The sequence below is a fragment of the Strigops habroptila genome, chromosome 5 (genome assembly GCF_004027225.2).
Source record: "Strigops habroptila isolate Jane chromosome 5, bStrHab1.2.pri, whole genome shotgun sequence".
Classification (NCBI taxonomy): domain Eukaryota; kingdom Metazoa; phylum Chordata; class Aves; order Psittaciformes; family Psittacidae; genus Strigops; species Strigops habroptila.
In genome coordinates this window covers 25,291,517-25,309,165 of record NC_044281.2, presented here as the reverse complement: position 1 = coordinate 25,309,165, position 17,649 = coordinate 25,291,517, and the positions used below count along the sequence as shown (strand labels likewise).

At 37.8% G+C, this 17,649-nt stretch overlaps 1 protein-coding gene across 10 annotated transcripts in view; it reads right to left on the bottom strand.

The window, feature by feature from the left end:
• The window catches only part of KAT6B (lysine acetyltransferase 6B), a 113,044-nt gene that overhangs the window by 17,906 nt on the left and 77,489 nt on the right, over positions 1–17,649 (bottom strand). For all 10 annotated transcript variants that reach the window (XM_030486637.1, XM_030486638.1, XM_030486636.1 and 7 more), the window contains 2 exons: positions 15,773–15,934; positions 13,270–13,363 (listed from right to left, as the gene is read on the bottom strand). In XM_030486637.1, the coding sequence (XP_030342497.1) occupies positions 13,270–13,363; positions 15,773–15,934 (256 nt within the window). The remainder of the gene's footprint in view (positions 1–13,269; positions 13,364–15,772; positions 15,935–17,649) is intronic.

Here is a 17,649-nt window from a genome sequence, read left to right as displayed (position 1 = left end):
AGGTAAACTATCATCAGCTTCTGTTTGTCTATGAGACATATCATCTCTATGTACTGGTATTCAGCAGCTGAATAGTAAATGGCTTAACTGCCTGTGAATCAAGGACAAGACAGACACCAAAGACAGAAGCAGTGCTGCCATTCCAAGGGACATAGTTGCTCTCCAGCCATGCACTAAGGCCACTGCAATCAAATTAATTTGAACAGCTATACAGAATTGCTGTCAATGTACAACTAAACTCCATTTTATCTTTCTGAACCTATTGAGCTTTACTAACAATAGTATTACACCACTGATTATATAAATAAGCTTGAAGAAAGCTGCCAGCTTTGAGTACAACATAACCAAGTCCAGTTCAAAATGTGCTTGTGCAACACAGCACTTAACAAACAGCTTGCTGACAGTGCTTTACTTGAAAACTTCCTAAAGTTTACTTCCAAAATAAGTTCTTCTACCATGAGCTAATCTAATGCTAACAGCAAAAGTTTCAGGTTTTCCACTGTTATTAAAAAGTGAAAAAAATATTTTAAACAAGTATGGGACTCCATGAATTGGTAAGACAGACAATTATAAGGAACTTCAAGAGGCAAGTATGTCTCCTATTATTTAGGATTCATCTTGGAAAGCACTTCTACGATCTTGTAACCAGACAAAGGTTGGGGAAAGTTCAACACTTTCATTGGTTTTTTTGTAGTAAAATTGTAGTTGCATTTTTGTCAATTTCAAACACTATTTTCCTATCAGGAAGTACTGTACCTAGCACGAATATGCTCTCTAAGCTATATATGCTCACAGCTGTTTAAATAACAGATGACAAACTCAGAAGGTATTTCAATTAATCACTTGGTCCAGAGTAATTGCATAATAAATAGGAACATTTGGACCTTAAATGTATGGTGCACTTCTGCACCAGCTATACAGGTTAGCTGCATTGCAATAATACATGCAATTAAGCATTTGGATCACACTGGTTATTCAGCTCACCATGTTATGCACTTCAGCAGTCTGCAAGGAAGTCCACTGATCTAGTCTATCTGCCAGTGAAGTAAGATCAAAAGTTAACCAGAGCTGCTGGAGAGCAGCAAAAGGATTGGAACAGTGTATTGATGTCATATAAACAGGAGTCAAATAGGAGCAGGTTTTAGTCTACTGATCTTTCCCCAATTTTAGACTGAATGTAGCCTTCACAGCAGAAGTCCATTGAGAAACATGCACCTTACATCAGAAAAAGGAGAAAATAAGGCTATGCTAGCATTCTGGCCTTCAGTTCTGATAAGAACTTTTCCTCATGCATTGTGTAATTTAAACCTGTCAATCTCAGGTTCATAGTTATGCATGCACATCACAACCACACATAAATGTTTACATACACTTCCACACATAGCAACAGTATCCCAACACCACTGAAGTAACTCTCACACAGAAGACAGCATCAAGTTACTTATGAAAGCTTTCCAGATACACACTTTTAAAATGCCAATGCACTGCTGAAACCCTGGGCAAACAAGAGAGCTGCAACAGAGCTGCCACAAGTTGGAAACAGCTTGAGATCTACTTCTGAGGCCCCTAGTCATAATTTCTGAAAGTCATAAGCAATAGATTGTGCTCAAAAGATTGCTCTTATGTAACCAGGACTGTTCAACTCCGATTCATATTTTGTTAATATTTGTGTCATAATAAAAACAGTGAGAATTTAGTCACGACAAAAGCAGCAACCAGTAAACTATCTCCCCATGACAGGTTCTGAGTTCTCAGTCTCTTTAATGGCCTGCCCTCACAAATGAATTACCAGAGTTGGACAGAAAGAATCAAGCATTTCTGCATTAAACTTCGTTTTGTCTGAAACCTAACGAAGTACAGTAAGTCCCTTAATATGGAAAGGAAGAACTTGTAAGTTTTCATGCAATGTTCTGTATCAAACCAGAGATCTGAAAGAACAGCAAGTGCTAGTAACTTTTTTATAATACACCAGTATCTAAAGGGAAGATTTCCCTCAAACCAGCAGGTCAAGTGATCCTAAGAGACTTCCTTTCGTCTTACAAAACACCAAATACTTTATTTTGAAATTATATGAACAAGTTGTGAAGACACAGGTTCAAAAGGGTAGTGAGAAAAATCAAAACAGCCAAGTATTCAGACAGGACAGCTCAATGCAGTTGGGTCAACTCAGCATTCCAAGTTCAGAGGTATGACCATGAGTGGAAGGCAGAAATAGTTAAGGTTAAAATGTGAGCTTATTAAGACTTGAGATTCCTAGAACGGTAATTCACGTTACCATTTTTTCCATGACTATTCTGTGTGCCTCTGAACTGTTCTTAGCTATGTCAATGCGAGGAAGGTCAAAGACGGAGGACCTGAAATAGGTGTTAGTACCCTCTTTGAAAGCATTTTTGAGGCAGCTTCAAAGGACCCCAATGCCAAGATCCACACAAACACTATAAAAAAAAGACTAGCTGTAACTTGAGATGCTTAGATCAGAGAACAACCCGCTACATGCTCTTTTCTTCTTTGTCTGGTTAAAGAAAAGCTTTCTTTGTGATGAACACAGTAAGCCAAAGATTCTCTCATTATTGTTACAAGAAATAATGCCAGCTCTCATTCCTCTCCACATCCTCAAGTAAACTCAACACAGGGGGCCCAAACCCTGTAGTTCCTTTATAGAAAGCTTCACAGAAGAGGTTAGGGCTAAACAAATGCCCTTCATGAAGGGAAGGAAAGGTAAAGATGACTGCATTACAGTCAGACCAACAAAAGGCACCCTTTGAATGAATTAATTGTCTAACACTTATTTTACCTGTGCCAGTTGCCAGTAAACCCCTTGAGTGGAGGTTCTGTGTACGAAGTGGACTACTTATGAGCGGAGTGAAAGCATAAGCAAGAAAAAAGGACTTCAAGTACCCTTGCATGCACAGAGGGCATCAGTCCTGACTACCAGTTGAATGAATGAATTTGTCAGTAGGTTAAGTAGTTTAGAAAATCATTAACAAGGCTCAATTGTTCTCGATTTTATAAGCAATATTTGAAGTTATTACCTAAAATTACATTTTTTAATTATTAAATGACACTGAACAGTAAACTGTTTATACAACTATAGCTGTTGAATGAATTTAAGAACTGCCATTACCTTCTCATGTTTTGTGTTGACAGCACATGAATACTGTTGTTAAAAATATATCAAATGTGCTCACTGGAAAGCACTCCCTGTCTGTCTTCTTACCAGCTTTACGTACTCCTACAAGACCCAACTGACAAGACAGGAAGATGGACCGAGGAGGGTACGCCTAATATAAAAAATAAACTGAACAGGCCCAGAACCTTTAAATGGCGCCAAGGCCAACAAGCACAGACAAATGGCATCCATACTTTAAGCTCCAACTCTCAGCTAGAGTGTTAACCTGGTTGTTAACGTAACTCTCCCAGAGTCATGGCTCAGGAAAATTCACACTTGGAAACTGATAGATGCCCTGGACCAAAACTGTATCAACGAGGGATTTGACAATTTTGGAGTAGATAACCAAGTTCCAGAACCCAAGAGCTTTTTCTATCATTGTTTTATTCATACCTACAAAACACAGCCTAGTAGTACCAAAGAATGCAAACAAAAGCAAAATGGGAAGTCACTATTAAGAAGTCAAAAGGCACATCTAGGAAATCTCTGCAAATATTGTATTTGCTCAGGTAAGTGGTCATGACACAGTCTGTAAGACAGTAGAAGATGCAAACTGCATTTCTTACATGAGCAGCAAAACATCACTGCTGTTCATTTGCTGTACTAAAGCATGCTGTTCAATTAACCAAGACCTAGAAGAAGGAACCAACAGATGAAGGCAGTTATTAGGGAATCTTACAGTGGTACCTGGTTAGCCAGCAGACAGAGAAACTGCAAGACAAAGAAAGTGCACATTATCTGCCAACACCGAACACAAAAACCCATCTATCACACATACTTACAAAAAGCTAAGCCGAAGACATGGCAACCTGCTAAATATCTAGTGTTAACCAAAACAGCAGTAAACAAGCACAAAACCAACAGACCTTTTTTTTTTTTTTACAAGAAGGTGCATGACAGAAGTGACAGCACTGGAAAAAACATACATCCACTAAGAAATCCACAAGGTTACCTCATTGAGGAGAAATGTCTCACTGTGTCTCAACAGGGTGACAGGCTACAAAATACCCACGCTGCCCACTGACTTGCTGCAACGGAACTACACTCTGCAGTCAAAAGTAGTAATTTCTGATCATTAAAGATGCACTACTTAATTAAAATCTGTTTTCAGCCATCAGTTTTCAGCAGATGGCTTCTCCTGTTCGCTAATGCCCTATAAAGACAGCTCTGTCCAACAAACACTTGCTTTCATTGTTACCATGTTTGGCCTTGCCTTTTAGCTGTTTTCAATGCTATCTGAAATAAAGATGCTCTTCAGTTAAAAGTCTTAGCTTCTGTATCTGAAGTGACATGCTCGCTTTCTTTGCGGTTCTGATAAATGCACAGTGTCTTCAAGCTATATAAAAGTGATGCCAAGAAATCCCAAGAGGCTGATTTTCTTGGAATAATCTTGAGTCAACTAAGCTTGATTCAAAATCCATCTTTATTCTCCCCTCATCTAAATCTCAGCTTGACAGAATGCTCCTTATTAGTTATTTAGGAAAGGCCAAACTCATGCCTTCAGGTCAGCAACATAATCAATCATCAAGAAAAGAACGTAAAATAAGCAGCAGCATTCAGGCTCCCTCAGAAATTCACAGCTCTCACAGACAGACACTTTCAACTCCCTCTTAAAGAAAAAAGAAAAGAAAGAAGGCAGGTAATTCAACCTTTCATTTGGACACAATACATCTGTAAACACACCAGCAAAAAAGACCAGAAGATCGACCTAGTCAGTAAAAGAAAAAAACCAAAATCAACCAACCCACAATGATTCAAACAGGGGCCACCAAAGGTAATAAATGACACAAACCTCTTTTATACTGATCCTTAAATTCATGGTGTTGACTTCATAAGTGTAGCTTGAGAATTACATTTTTCCAATATACCCTATTCAAAAATATGCTGTTCCTCTCCACCCTCAGCCTCTTATTCTCACTCTGTTGTTTGCCACACACACACCCTAACCCTCAGCAATAACAAAATGGTTCCTTCAGGTTTGTAATGTGGGAAAGAGAATGCTGAAATGCTCTTGGTTAAAATAAATCTTTATAAAAATAAAAAAAAAAAAAATAATAATGGTGTCCCACTTCATCCCCATTTCAATTCTGTTTACAGACCATAGCAAAGTATAACTGTAAAGAACTTTTTTTTGGAAGTGTGTTTATGCCTAGATTATATTTCTGCTATATTTCAGTATTTGTCCCAGCAAACTGTAAAACACCGTAACACCACAATTTGGAAAAGAACAGTGTGAGGGCTATTTACAGAAAGAGTTCATCATTCTACAGACATCATAATTTTTCAAATATTATTTCTACTTCACATCCATATTTGATTAAAGTACTTATACATTGAAAGAAAATCCTTCCGATGTTCTCAATTCCCCCCCCCCCCAAAATATTACTTTCTGGCCATTTCATTATTTTTCATGACCAGATCAAGGTATTTAGACTATCAATTCTACATAAACACATAGCAAAGAAGTAGATCCAACCACTTGCAGCCCAGTGCAGCTTGGGCCTAGCTCTGAACAGCAGGCAGGTCAGAAGTAGTTCCCAGCAGTTCTACAAGCATACCAAAACTTACATGCCATACATGTAAACACCTCTGATCCTTTTCCTCCATCATTACAGCATCCACCTCCCCAGTTCCCAGTCTACTTTTATTTTCCAGGAGTTGATTTATGAATTAGCATAAAGAACACAAGTTCTTCTCAAGGCAAGGTCTGTGTCTTGCTTCCAGCTGAATGCAGTTTCAAATCAGCTACCCTCTCTTCTCCTCCCTTCCCCACCACCTTTTACTACAAGGCAAATCTACACAGCTACTTAACGCAAGCCAAGGCTGCACAGCAAAAAAATTGTGTGAATTCATCATAACGAAGAAGGGAACTACATGTCTTTTCATTAACTTCTGTCCTCTTTAGCCCTCTTAGTGTTTCTGTTGTCACTGTTTTTATGTTCAAGTATTCTTTAAAGAAGAAGCAATACCATTTCTATACTGTAATGCCTTGCTCATTTGTCTCATTCTAGCTTCCTACCAAAAATGAATGCCTTTCAGGAAAGAAAATTTAGTCACCTTTTCCAAAGCTCTTCCTTCACTGATACAACACTTGCTCAGAGGGCCACTGTAAAAACCTCAAGCAGCATTTCTACTCTATTCCACCACTTAATTTCAACACGTTTATTGTATTTTAAAAAAGTTACTCATCTTCAAAACAGGGATGACATTTTCTCAAATGCTGGTATCATCTATCAGCCATATGTTGCCCTAAATGAAGGCCCACATGTTAGTCCATTACTGGTGTTAAGTTTTGTTCAACTTGATTTTTTTTGGATGACTGCAAAAACATGGTGCTTCACAAAAAGTCATTGCTTTCAGGTTTTCAGAGAGAAGTAATCGATTTGCTGTTAAAGCAGAAAGCCTAGAAACACCACTGCAGGAACCAGACAAGAGGTATGAAATCGATCTTTTGGCACGGCAACATTTCCAAATCACCTTAATATACGAAAGCAGCACAAAGTCAGAGTTTAAGATCGAACTAGAAGAGCAGCTTGCTGTCCAAAGTGGAACTAGCTATGGAAAGCTCAACCCTGACTCCTTCTGAAGACACTACAAAAACCCAAGACAGAATCAATTAGGTTGGAAAAGACCTTTAAGATCATCAAGTCCAACAATTATCCCAGGACTGCCAAGGCCACCACTAAACCATGTCACTAAGGGCCTCTTCTACACAGTTTGTGAACACTTCCAGGGTCAGCGATTCCACCACTGCCCTGGGCAGCCTGTTCCAATGCCTGACCACCCTTTTGGTGAAGAAATTTTTCCTAATATGTCCAGTCTAAACATCCTCTGGTGCAGCTTGAGGCTGTCTCCTCTTGTCTTACAGTCCATAGTAATGGACATGAGCGAGAAAACATGGCCCAAAACTGTCTAAAAGAAATTCTTATTTTCAATCAAAAATACCCTTTTGTCTGCATCAAAAGGCAGAGCTTTTGAAGTATTGGAACCATTAGGAAGTTTGAAATAATTAGTTGAGCCTATAAGAGAAAATGCTGTTTGAATTAAGCATATACAGAAATGAGCAGTTTTATTTTTGAACAGTATTCATGTCTTTTCTTCAAGCTTAGCAGAACCCAAAAGCACAGAAAAACTGATTTTACAGGCTAGACCAGCTCTTTACCAAACTTGTAGTGAGAACAAAATTGCACTAAAGACCAGAAGAAAATCTTATACTCTTCGCAGTCTCCTTAAACTGTGCCTGAACACTATCCTATGTTTCATGCAATGCAGTTCTTTATCTTGGTTCAAAACTGTCTCAAAACTGCTGGCAATAAGAAAAAAAAACAAACACTGAACCCATTCTCATAAATACAGGTTTATGTTACACATGCCTGTGGGCCAGCTTTTGTGCCTAAAGTAATTCTCTGGACTCAATCCACAATGCTTACCACTTCTGCATAACTAAGCCCTAAGCAATTAAGATCTTCCACATTTCCACAGAGAGATGCAGATGTTCTGAAACAAGTGCAAACTGGAAAGAATTCAAGAATGCACTTTATAAAAGTATCCACCCTTTGTTTGCCAATTCACTGCCCCATCACTGTCCCTTACTTCTCAATGAAAGCGCATACAGGATTACATCTGTCCTTACTTTCCACCCATTTTTAGCACAGAATTTCACCAGTTCAGCTTTTGTGCACAAAAGCCCCCATAAATCATTGTGTGTGGACAAGTGATTGTAGGAATTTGCAGTGCAGAATATAGGACTAGAACCGAGATAAAAGAAACAGGCTTCAATTCCAGATCTTCAATCAAGCTCTTCAAAGCTGTAAATGGCAAATGAACAGTCCACCCCACCAAACCTTGTTCACAGGCCTTTGCTAAGTCATTTCCTATTGAGGAGCCATGTAGGCTAATGAATGTTGCCATGAAACTAACTGAGCAAGAAAGTGTATCTCAGTTACCAATTTGTAAATATTGGTAATGATACTGCCTCCCTTTATCAATTGCTCTGGTGCTTACTCATGAAAAGCATTTAGGAGGAAAGACGAAACTTTTCATTAACAGTTTACTTGTAGAGACAATTTTTATTTCTCTCATCCCTTGGAAACTTGCCTTCCCTGGTGGTATACATCAGCTGCTGCGCAAGTGCTGTTACTGCTGGTACTCTACTGCTTCTGCAAATCAGAACTTGGAAGATTTACTCACCTGTTTGAATGGAAAAAAGACTTGACCAAGAAACAGACACCAGATTTGGTGAAAGGAGCAAATAAGTTCATTTAACAGAGCCTCTTTTCCTACACCAGAGTACAACTTTGATTCGTCCACTGCCAGTCCTGAATTTTCTTTCCCTATCATGGTCTCCTCACAAAAGAACTACATATCCCAGAAGGGGATCAAGCTAATGGAAGGGGATGGGAGGGAAAGCCATTAAAAGTTGCACACATTAATGATACAAAAGGTCAGAAAGTCAGCACCCACTTTCCCAAACACACAGCCAACGAAACAAAAGAACCCCACACATCCAAACCAAAGAACATGTTTAGCCCAAATAGAATCCCAGCATCCTTATAAGCAGGTTTCCTCTTTTGAGCAAGAATAATCATTTCACAATGAAGAAATAAACCAAATTAAAAGACAGTATTCTGAAGGGCAGGAAGAAACTGCTACAATCAATTGGACCGAAAACACCTCCAAGATAAATAACAAAAGGCTATCAATGACTTTGCTCCTCAGGATTGAATCCAGTTGTCAGTGTGATGCAAATAAACCATCAACCCACATACAAGCTAGCACAGTTAGAAAGGTTTATCCTAATATTGCCACATGCATTTTTTTCTGCCAACTGCAGCTAGGTCTCCAGCATAGAATTTGCAATCCAGTAAGCAGGAATATGGGACTGTGATGAGGTGAGCTTTGTGAGGAAATGTGAATCAAAAGATTACTTTAAACTTACAGGAAAATAAAAAGTATGCAGTATTCCATTTTAGTAACATCAAACTCTGTGTAAAACATGCCAAGTAAAAAAATACTATTTTTTGGCACTGCAGCCTAATGAATAGAAATAGAAAGCGTATGAAGATTGTAGGCTTTGCAGGGGCTCAAATCAAGAAAAGCCAAGAAAAACTTCTTGAATAGAGAAGCTGCTAAAGTTTATAAAAGAATTGGGACTGCACAGAGAGAATAAGCTACAACACTCAAGTGTCTGCACTGTTAAAACCACAACAGCAATGCAAGCTGCACTGACAGAGGACATACAAAGACTCACCCAAATGTGAGTACATATAATCCTCCTGACAGAAAGGATAGCCGCGTATCACCACAAATGGACATGAGTGAAACAAACCTGAATGGGATCTTACACAATAAAAGCCTGCTCTCTGGTTTATTTCTGTATCAACTTAAGCTGGAGTCTACTTGCCCAACATTCAATTTACAGCAAACACAAAAGATTAATGCAGAAGTCAACTATTCTCCCTCAGGTACAACCCTGCAATCACAATCCAGTCAATTTCACAGAATACAAGAACAACAAGAAGGAAATGAAAACAAACCAAACAGCCCAAACCTAAGAATTTTGGCAAGAATTATCAGTCCTGTAAAAAGCAGAAAGGTATAAATGTAACAAGTAAATTAAGACCCTTATTCATTCACAGGAAATGCTTCTGTACATATGTAAATATTCAGAACTTTTTTCCATTTTTAACAGCCCAACATTCTTCTATCACAGTCAAAACCTGTGACTTATCTAACAAAAAAACCCAACCCAACCCAAACTTCGAACCAACGAGCCAACAAAAAAAACCAAAAGAACAAACCATCAAAACCCCTCCACAATCTTACCAGACTTTAAAAAAAAGAACAGATACAGGCACAGGCACATATATTGTGTTTTAAAAATAACATTTCTGTTTAAATGACTAATGACATATGGAAAACTACATGGCAAATTTTTGCTGAAGACTATCAGACTAGAGAACTCCAGCATTTTACAGCTTGCTTTCTTCTCACAAAAGTTAAAGTACTCTTCCTAAGAATCATTTTTCCACATGAGGTTATAGATTCCTGAAGAGATGGACAGACAGAATTTACACAAAGCTTTATGCTGGTGTCTACAGAGTAAGATATAGCAGTAGTATAATTTTTTGTTTGAAATATAGATAGATTTAAATGTAGTGAGTAAAAAGCAAAAAAAAAAAAATTTAAAAAAGTCAATGGTCAGAAAACAAATAGCTATTTTTCTTTTAGCAAAATAATGTAATTTATTTTCCCTTGCAAGTTATAAGATGACCACACAGACTCATCTGTAAAGTTAAATTAGTTCAAGACAAAAGAATGCATCACAATCTGAACAAACAAATGCATTTCACTTACCAAAAAAGCAGCAAATTCTGTACCACAAACTACATTCGCACGAGACTGCTGACAAAGCAGAAGCTGTTTAGTGGCTTAAGGCTGCGTTCTCTCCAGCCTTTCTAACTGTCAAGTATCTAGATACACTCAAAGTAATGTAAGCAGTCAACTGCTTGCACACAGTTCTTGAGACCTTCCCTTTTGTGGTTTATAACTATAATTTTTTGAAAATTATGTGTTCGGTTACATTTTTTTTTATTTTAGTCTAAAAACTGTTCTGCTTACTGTTATAAAACATACACGTGCCAGTGACTGCTTAACAGAATTCAAAACAGAACACTTTAGATGCACTACCCACATAACAAATGAAGACTTCACATTCACAGCATAAAATTCATCTCTTGATAACTTTATGAGAACATGTCAATCTAGATAATGTTACTGGCAAAAAATGTTTTGAACTACGATAAACTTTGTTCTGTTCAAGTTTAGAATAGTAACTGGGGTTTTGTTATATCCTGTCTTCTCAGGCCTCTTAGAGCAGCTTATTCTCAGGAGACCACAACTGAATAGAAAGGGTGAAGTACAAGGATGGCAGTCAGGCAGTTACAACATGGGAGTTAGAAACACAAATAAAATTCCAACAAAATAGTAAATAATTAATTTTGAAGGATTTTTTTGTCTGAAGACAGATTTTGGGCTCATGAATCCAGATGAGGCTATGGCTGCCCCATTTAGAGGCATTCAGCTTCCATCCTGCAAAAAGATATAAATACAATCTAGGAAAACAAGCCTTGAAGTTTTACCTTCGTTTCTATACCTAGGGAAAAACAGCCACACGCACTCCTCTTACTACTTTTCATTTAGTTTGCACCTCCCTCTCACTATAAAGCTAGACTTTGTCAGTCACCTTTTGGTTCTTCATTCTGTTGGAAACTGAAACAGTCTGACTCCCAGTTAGTTCAGGGAACATCTGTCCAGAAAATAAAGGGAAAATATTGTAGAAAGGAACCAAAGGACTGTGTGCTCATGAAGTGGGCAGTCTGTTAGCTACAGCAGAAGCTAAAGCTGGTCTCTGGACTATGCCCAGCATGTATACAGCTGCAGCCTATACCTGTGATACAAACATCTGCTAGGAGAAAAGGAGTAAAATAGCACCAGATAAGCTTCAAGCTAAGGATACTAATTAGGTCATGTTGCAAGTTATCGCAGAAATCCTAATGATTCAATTTGATGTGCTTCCGGATTTTTCAAGAAGGATAATAGGGACAGAACATGCTACTGAGTTTTCCATCTTAAGAAGCACATGGCACAGCAACAGAGCACAGATGCAGAGAGACATGCAATACCCATATCCAGACCTCCTGTGGATTCCACAGGTGTCACAGCTGTGCCATCAGCTTTGCAGACATAGATGTAGCTATGAGAAACTCAACCAGAACATCATTTGTTGAGTATGCTTTTTTTGAAAGACACCACAGAGTAACAATGAAAAAGCCTGGAAGTACTTACCAGTTGTGCCCAGTAAGTTGCCCATCTCGTTTTGCAAAAAGAGATGCTAATCCTAAAACAGGGCCAATTTCTACCTAAGTAAGCTTAAAGTTCACTCTGCAGTTCCAGAAATACGCAGTGGTACTTACTGCCTTTCCTAAAAGCCTGCAGAAGGCGCACAATGGAACAGCTGTTGTGTTCCGCTCCAGTGATGGCTACATTTCAATGGTGGGTTTTAAGTGGCATCCTTACCTAACTCACATGGGTACAGTGAAGACTGTTTATGAAGCCATACAGTGATGAGACATCCTAAGTATCCTTGTACAAATTCTAGTGCAATCATGCTGGGTAGAACACTACAAGACACACAACTCCTAAAACTCTACAGATACAAATTATTGTGTTTGTCCTGCTGTTATACAATGATGTATTATTATTTGCATTTTAACTTTCTTGCATGTACTTCAGGGCAGCAATCCTATTATCTTAACTATTTCTATAGTCATGTAATTCTACAGTGCTTTAAAAAACCCAAAAGCAGTAAAACTGACCACATACAATATACACTAATTCCTTATCATCCTCCCTCTAAATTACAGTATAAAGTTGGATTTAGTAGTACTGTGAAGTTCCTTTAGACAGTTTGTCTGGATCTTCATTGCAGCTTAAAGATTTGGGGAATAACAAATCTATATTTAAACAAGTGTGCCTGGAGCTTTCTAGCAGGTCAGACAACTCAGCAAAATGAAGCAGCAAGTGTATATACAGCTATGAGCACCTACACTTTCTTTGGTAACAATTTCCACTAAGGAAGTGATGAACTTCAAGACAAAAACCAAAACACATTCCTTCTATGTAGCAATTTTTCAGCTAAAACAGGGGTTTTTTAGCTAAAAAAAGATATGTTAGAAATATTAGGATGTAGAGAATGCCTTGGATTAACACCTTCTTAGCTATAATCACAAATAATTGCCACCTCTTATACTAATGAGCAAGGCAAAATGGAAAGTAATTTAGACAATCCATTCAGGGTAATAGCTTTGTAAGGTAATATTACTGCCGAGAGATCCATTCTCAATTTCCTTGAGTACAATAACAGAGCAGCAGCAAGTTTTTCACTTCAGGGAGCTTTTCTATCCTACATAAGTATAAACAGAAATCCCATTATCTACTGATAAAAACGAAGCAAGTTAAATAAAGTTTCATATGTTTCAATTTCTTAGAACAGCCATCAGCTCCTTGGATCACAAGCATAAATAAAACACTTCACTTACTGAAATCAATGAGAAACCTTCCAAATCCTTGCCTTTGGTATTGGGGCATGATCATTATGCAGGAGACATTGTACTTCTGCTGGCAAAGCTTTTCCTGTGGGAAGGAGAAGCAGATCAAGTACGTCAAAGCACTGCTGAAGTGGGCAATTGCCTGCACCTGCCACTGTCCTTGTAAAATATCCCAATAAGGTGAACAGATGCAGGGGGTCAGTACCAAAGTCAAGTAATGCCATGTTAATGTTTAATTATAAAAAGGAAGGATCAAACGTATCTTTCAAAATATTTTTAATTAGTTAACTACTCAGCATCTTAAAAATTAAATACGTTGTCTAAACAGCATAATGAAATTTATGTGCTGTAAAGGAGGAGGATAGGAAGAAAAGGGAAATATTTTTATGCTTCGCTGACGATCCTGTCAAGGATATAGAAGTGGAAAATAGTATCCATACACACGGTGAAGTTGTATTTTCACAGCAACTGCTACACTAAGTGCCTACTGGTTTCCGTCTTCGTTTTGCCTGCTCTCTCTGAATGAATATGGGGGCAGGGAGAAGGAGAAGAACCCTATGCTCACAGAACTAAGGAGTTACTCTTAATGCATACTAACTCTTTCAGAGCTGAAGGCTTCTCACATGGATCCAGATCAAGGAAGAATGATGAGAAGCCAGAGCTCTTTCAGACAGAACAAAGTCATGTAACATACAGGCAATGGAGGCAAATACTACATTGATTGTTTAAGACAGCAGAAGGGAGAATGTAAACTAGGAAGCTGTTTTAACAACAGTAAGGTTAGAGGGTCTTTCAGATCTGCTGATAAAAAGGAAGAGCCTCAAAGTCTTGTTACCTTTGAAAGATTACACACACACACATAAAAAAAAAAAAAAAGAAGTCAGCACTAGGTAGTTTTAAGGGAGACCAAATAAACCAACAAAAAACATCCAGGACAGCATAACTCACAACTAGCAGGAAGTTGTGGCAAGCACGTGTACAGTTTAAGACACCACCAATCACTTCAGCCTCTGCACGTAAGATGACACCAGACCAGTGACGGCATGCCAGAATCACATGCCAGTATGTTCATTTCCAAACATTTCTTCAGCTGCAATAGCAGATACCCAAGGCATATTTTCACAAAGTTTCTTAGTTTTTACAGTGTGGTGAAGTGTTTTTTCTGTAGAGGCTTTCCCAAACTCTCAAGACTGCTGCTAGTACGAAGTCTAAAAATACACTGCCAGGATGCAATAATGGAAGAAAAGCCAGAGCATTCAGTGAATAATTGGAGATGCAGTGGGTTTGGTGTCATCGTCGCGCCCCCCCCCCCCCAAAGTTTTGGTAGCTAAAACATTCATGATCATCAAATGTGATAAACAGACTAGTCAAAAGCAACAGGGGTGAAGTGGGTGAAGAAAACGCATCTGTGCTGAAAGGCGGCAAAAACATCAAAAAAGACTCACCTTAACACCTGGAGTATCTTAAATAAATCTAGAAAATACTTGCCTGTATCAGAGTTGACATGTTTGTATTCCACAAGAACTTGTGACTGACACAAAAGACAATGCAAATTGTGCCTACACATCCCACTGTTACTTTAATCCCAGCAAGGTCTGTATGTCAGAAGGAACCGGACAGACCAATTGTCTGAGGTCACTGTATAATAATCAGGTACTCTGACGAGATATTTAGAATTCTTCAAAATAGTATCTTCATACAAACCACTTCTTTAAGAAAGAAAATTATAGAGCTGCTAGAAGCTGGTGATACTAGGGGCAAGAAGTACTGAATTCCTGAGTAACACAACACATTTCTTATGGACAAATTATGGGTAGTAATTAAAGCTTTTCCTGTTGCAGGTTCATCTACTTATACTTTAGCATTATTTTTGATCATCTTTGTCAAGACAGTCCACATAAGCATTGGTTTTGTCCATAACTGCCATCTATTGCTTTAAAATTCAACCAACAGACACAACAATTCTAAAGAAGGCATCTAACAAGAAGTTAGGCAATGCATTCTTACATTCAGTGAAGTGAGTAACTGCATTAGACCAGACTGTACACAGTATGAACACAGCTGGCCATTTATGTCTAAATAGCCAGCTTGAACAGCTAGCAGTAAAACCATGAAAACACATCACCATTTCAAATACCTAGCCCTTTTAGAATTTAGACTTGGAATACTACTGCAAAAATGGTAGAGGAAGGAAAAAGACTGCATTTTAAACTGAAACCACAAAACATTCTCGAAATGAACAAAGTCAAACAAAAAACGCCCAAACCACAAACCTCCCCCCAGTGCATGTGGCTGACTGCACATACAATTTCTCAATTTGCATCAGTCTTTGACAGAAAAAAGTATGATTGTAGTTGACACAATGCACATTATCTTTGAGATTTACAGAGATTTCAGGCTTCTGAATTTTTTTCTTTGCTACTGGCACAAGTATTAAGAAGAGTGGAAATTACAAACGTTTAAAAAAAAAAAGTGGGTTAGTTTTTTTTTTTACCTTGGAGAAATATCCAACTAAATGGCAGCCTTTCTCATCGTTTTTTGTAAGGACATAGAAGAGGAATGGTTCAACATCATAATACAAGGTTTTGTGGTCCAGAAAGAGCTTAGCTAACAAACAAAGATTCTGACAATAAATTTTGCTCACATTTCCATCAACCTGAAAAGCAAGACAGATGCAGTTATTTCCAGTGCCACCAAACATCAGGATGAAACAACTTATTAGTCAATCGTAATACGGCAGGAAATGTTAACAATATGGTCTTATTGGAAAAGAAAAAAAAACAACCAAACAAAAAACCACATTAAGGTTCAGAAGAGAAAAGACCCAGCTTCTTGTTAAATAAAATTCTCCCGTTAGTACTAATTGCTTGGCATTTTTAAGTAACCTCTGAGTATCCATATTTATTAAACAAAGTAACATCACCTTTTTAATTGTTCAAGTTAGACTCACCTCTTTCCCTTTATTCCTGGAATGAAAATGAATATGACTGGCAGACAACAAAAAAGTACTACTTCAAACTACATTAAAACTGCAGTTTGCTAGAAGGCAGTGGCATGCAACAATTAAAAAACCCTACAAAACAATGAAGTGTATTATGTTGAATCCTTAAGGTGTAAGGCCAATAAATGAGTTGCCAATTATGTATCAATCACAGCAAGGTTTAGATAAATTAGACAGCACAAAATTTCTATGCCAGACTAAAATGCTAACGAGTGAGAGAAGTAAATTTTCAGGCCAAGTGCTACAATTAGTCTAGGTATGCTACGAGTATAAAGAGTCAAGCTGTGACTCAGACAGCTATAGAAAAACCAGACACAGATGCAGATTTCCTAGATCAGTTAGTTATTCCCTGAAAGGGAAGGCTCAAAGGCAAAAGCATTTTTAAAATAATCTTCTTAATGGAAAGCTTTGCTTGGACTCAAGTTCTTTGATAAAGTCACTAGCTGTACTTCATTCACAGAGACAGGCAATCTGCATGCTGAAAAAGAAGCCGTATTCTATTCTAATTTGGTTTTAGTAAGAATCCTAGAGTTACAAATCTGAGTAAACCCCAATCTTCTGGATATATTTAGGGATTTCAAGGTGACTTCAGTAGTACAGTTGCACTATCTGGATTAAAGAAGAAATATTTAATGGACAGCTGCTACTCCTAAAGGCATCAGAACAAACTTGCATACCGGACTCAAGAACCTATCACATACATTAAGCTCTCACACAACTCACTCTGTTGTCAAAATGCTTTTTATTCCTTTTCACACTTATTAGTAAGTGTGCAAATTAAATGCAAATGTGAAGCACGTAGAAGTCATCACTCGGTAAGCCAGAAGCCTGAACCTCCAAATTTTGTAAGCTCTCTTTTTTAGTAAGAACATTTGTACAGAAATACTGATTAAAAAATAAATCTTAAATTCCAGGCAAACAAAGCTTGTTCATCAGTTTTAAATGCAAGAGGAAAAAAAAAAACAAAAAACAAAAACAAAACCACACACAAAACCAAAAAGGGACTGCAAGTTTAAAAGCAAGCCTCTGTCACAAGTTTCTTTGCTAGAGCATAGTAGTAAACTATGTTAAAGTCTTTCCTCAAATATGTTAAGTCATGCACTGAGCAGAGGTACACGTCTTAAATGCCAAACTCATTTCTACTTCTCTCAAAAATCACAAAGCCTTCATTCTGCCTAACACAAAATGGGTACACAGAATTCCTGAAAGTATCTGTGAGAAAGAACATCAACTGATGAGTAAGTTTTTACAGTTATCAGAGCAACAACTGATACTAACCTTTGAAATAAAAAAAGACCCCACTTTATTTCAGAAGTCTTAACATATACAGTTATTGAAGCACAGGAAATAGAGAAAAGGAATAAAAGCAA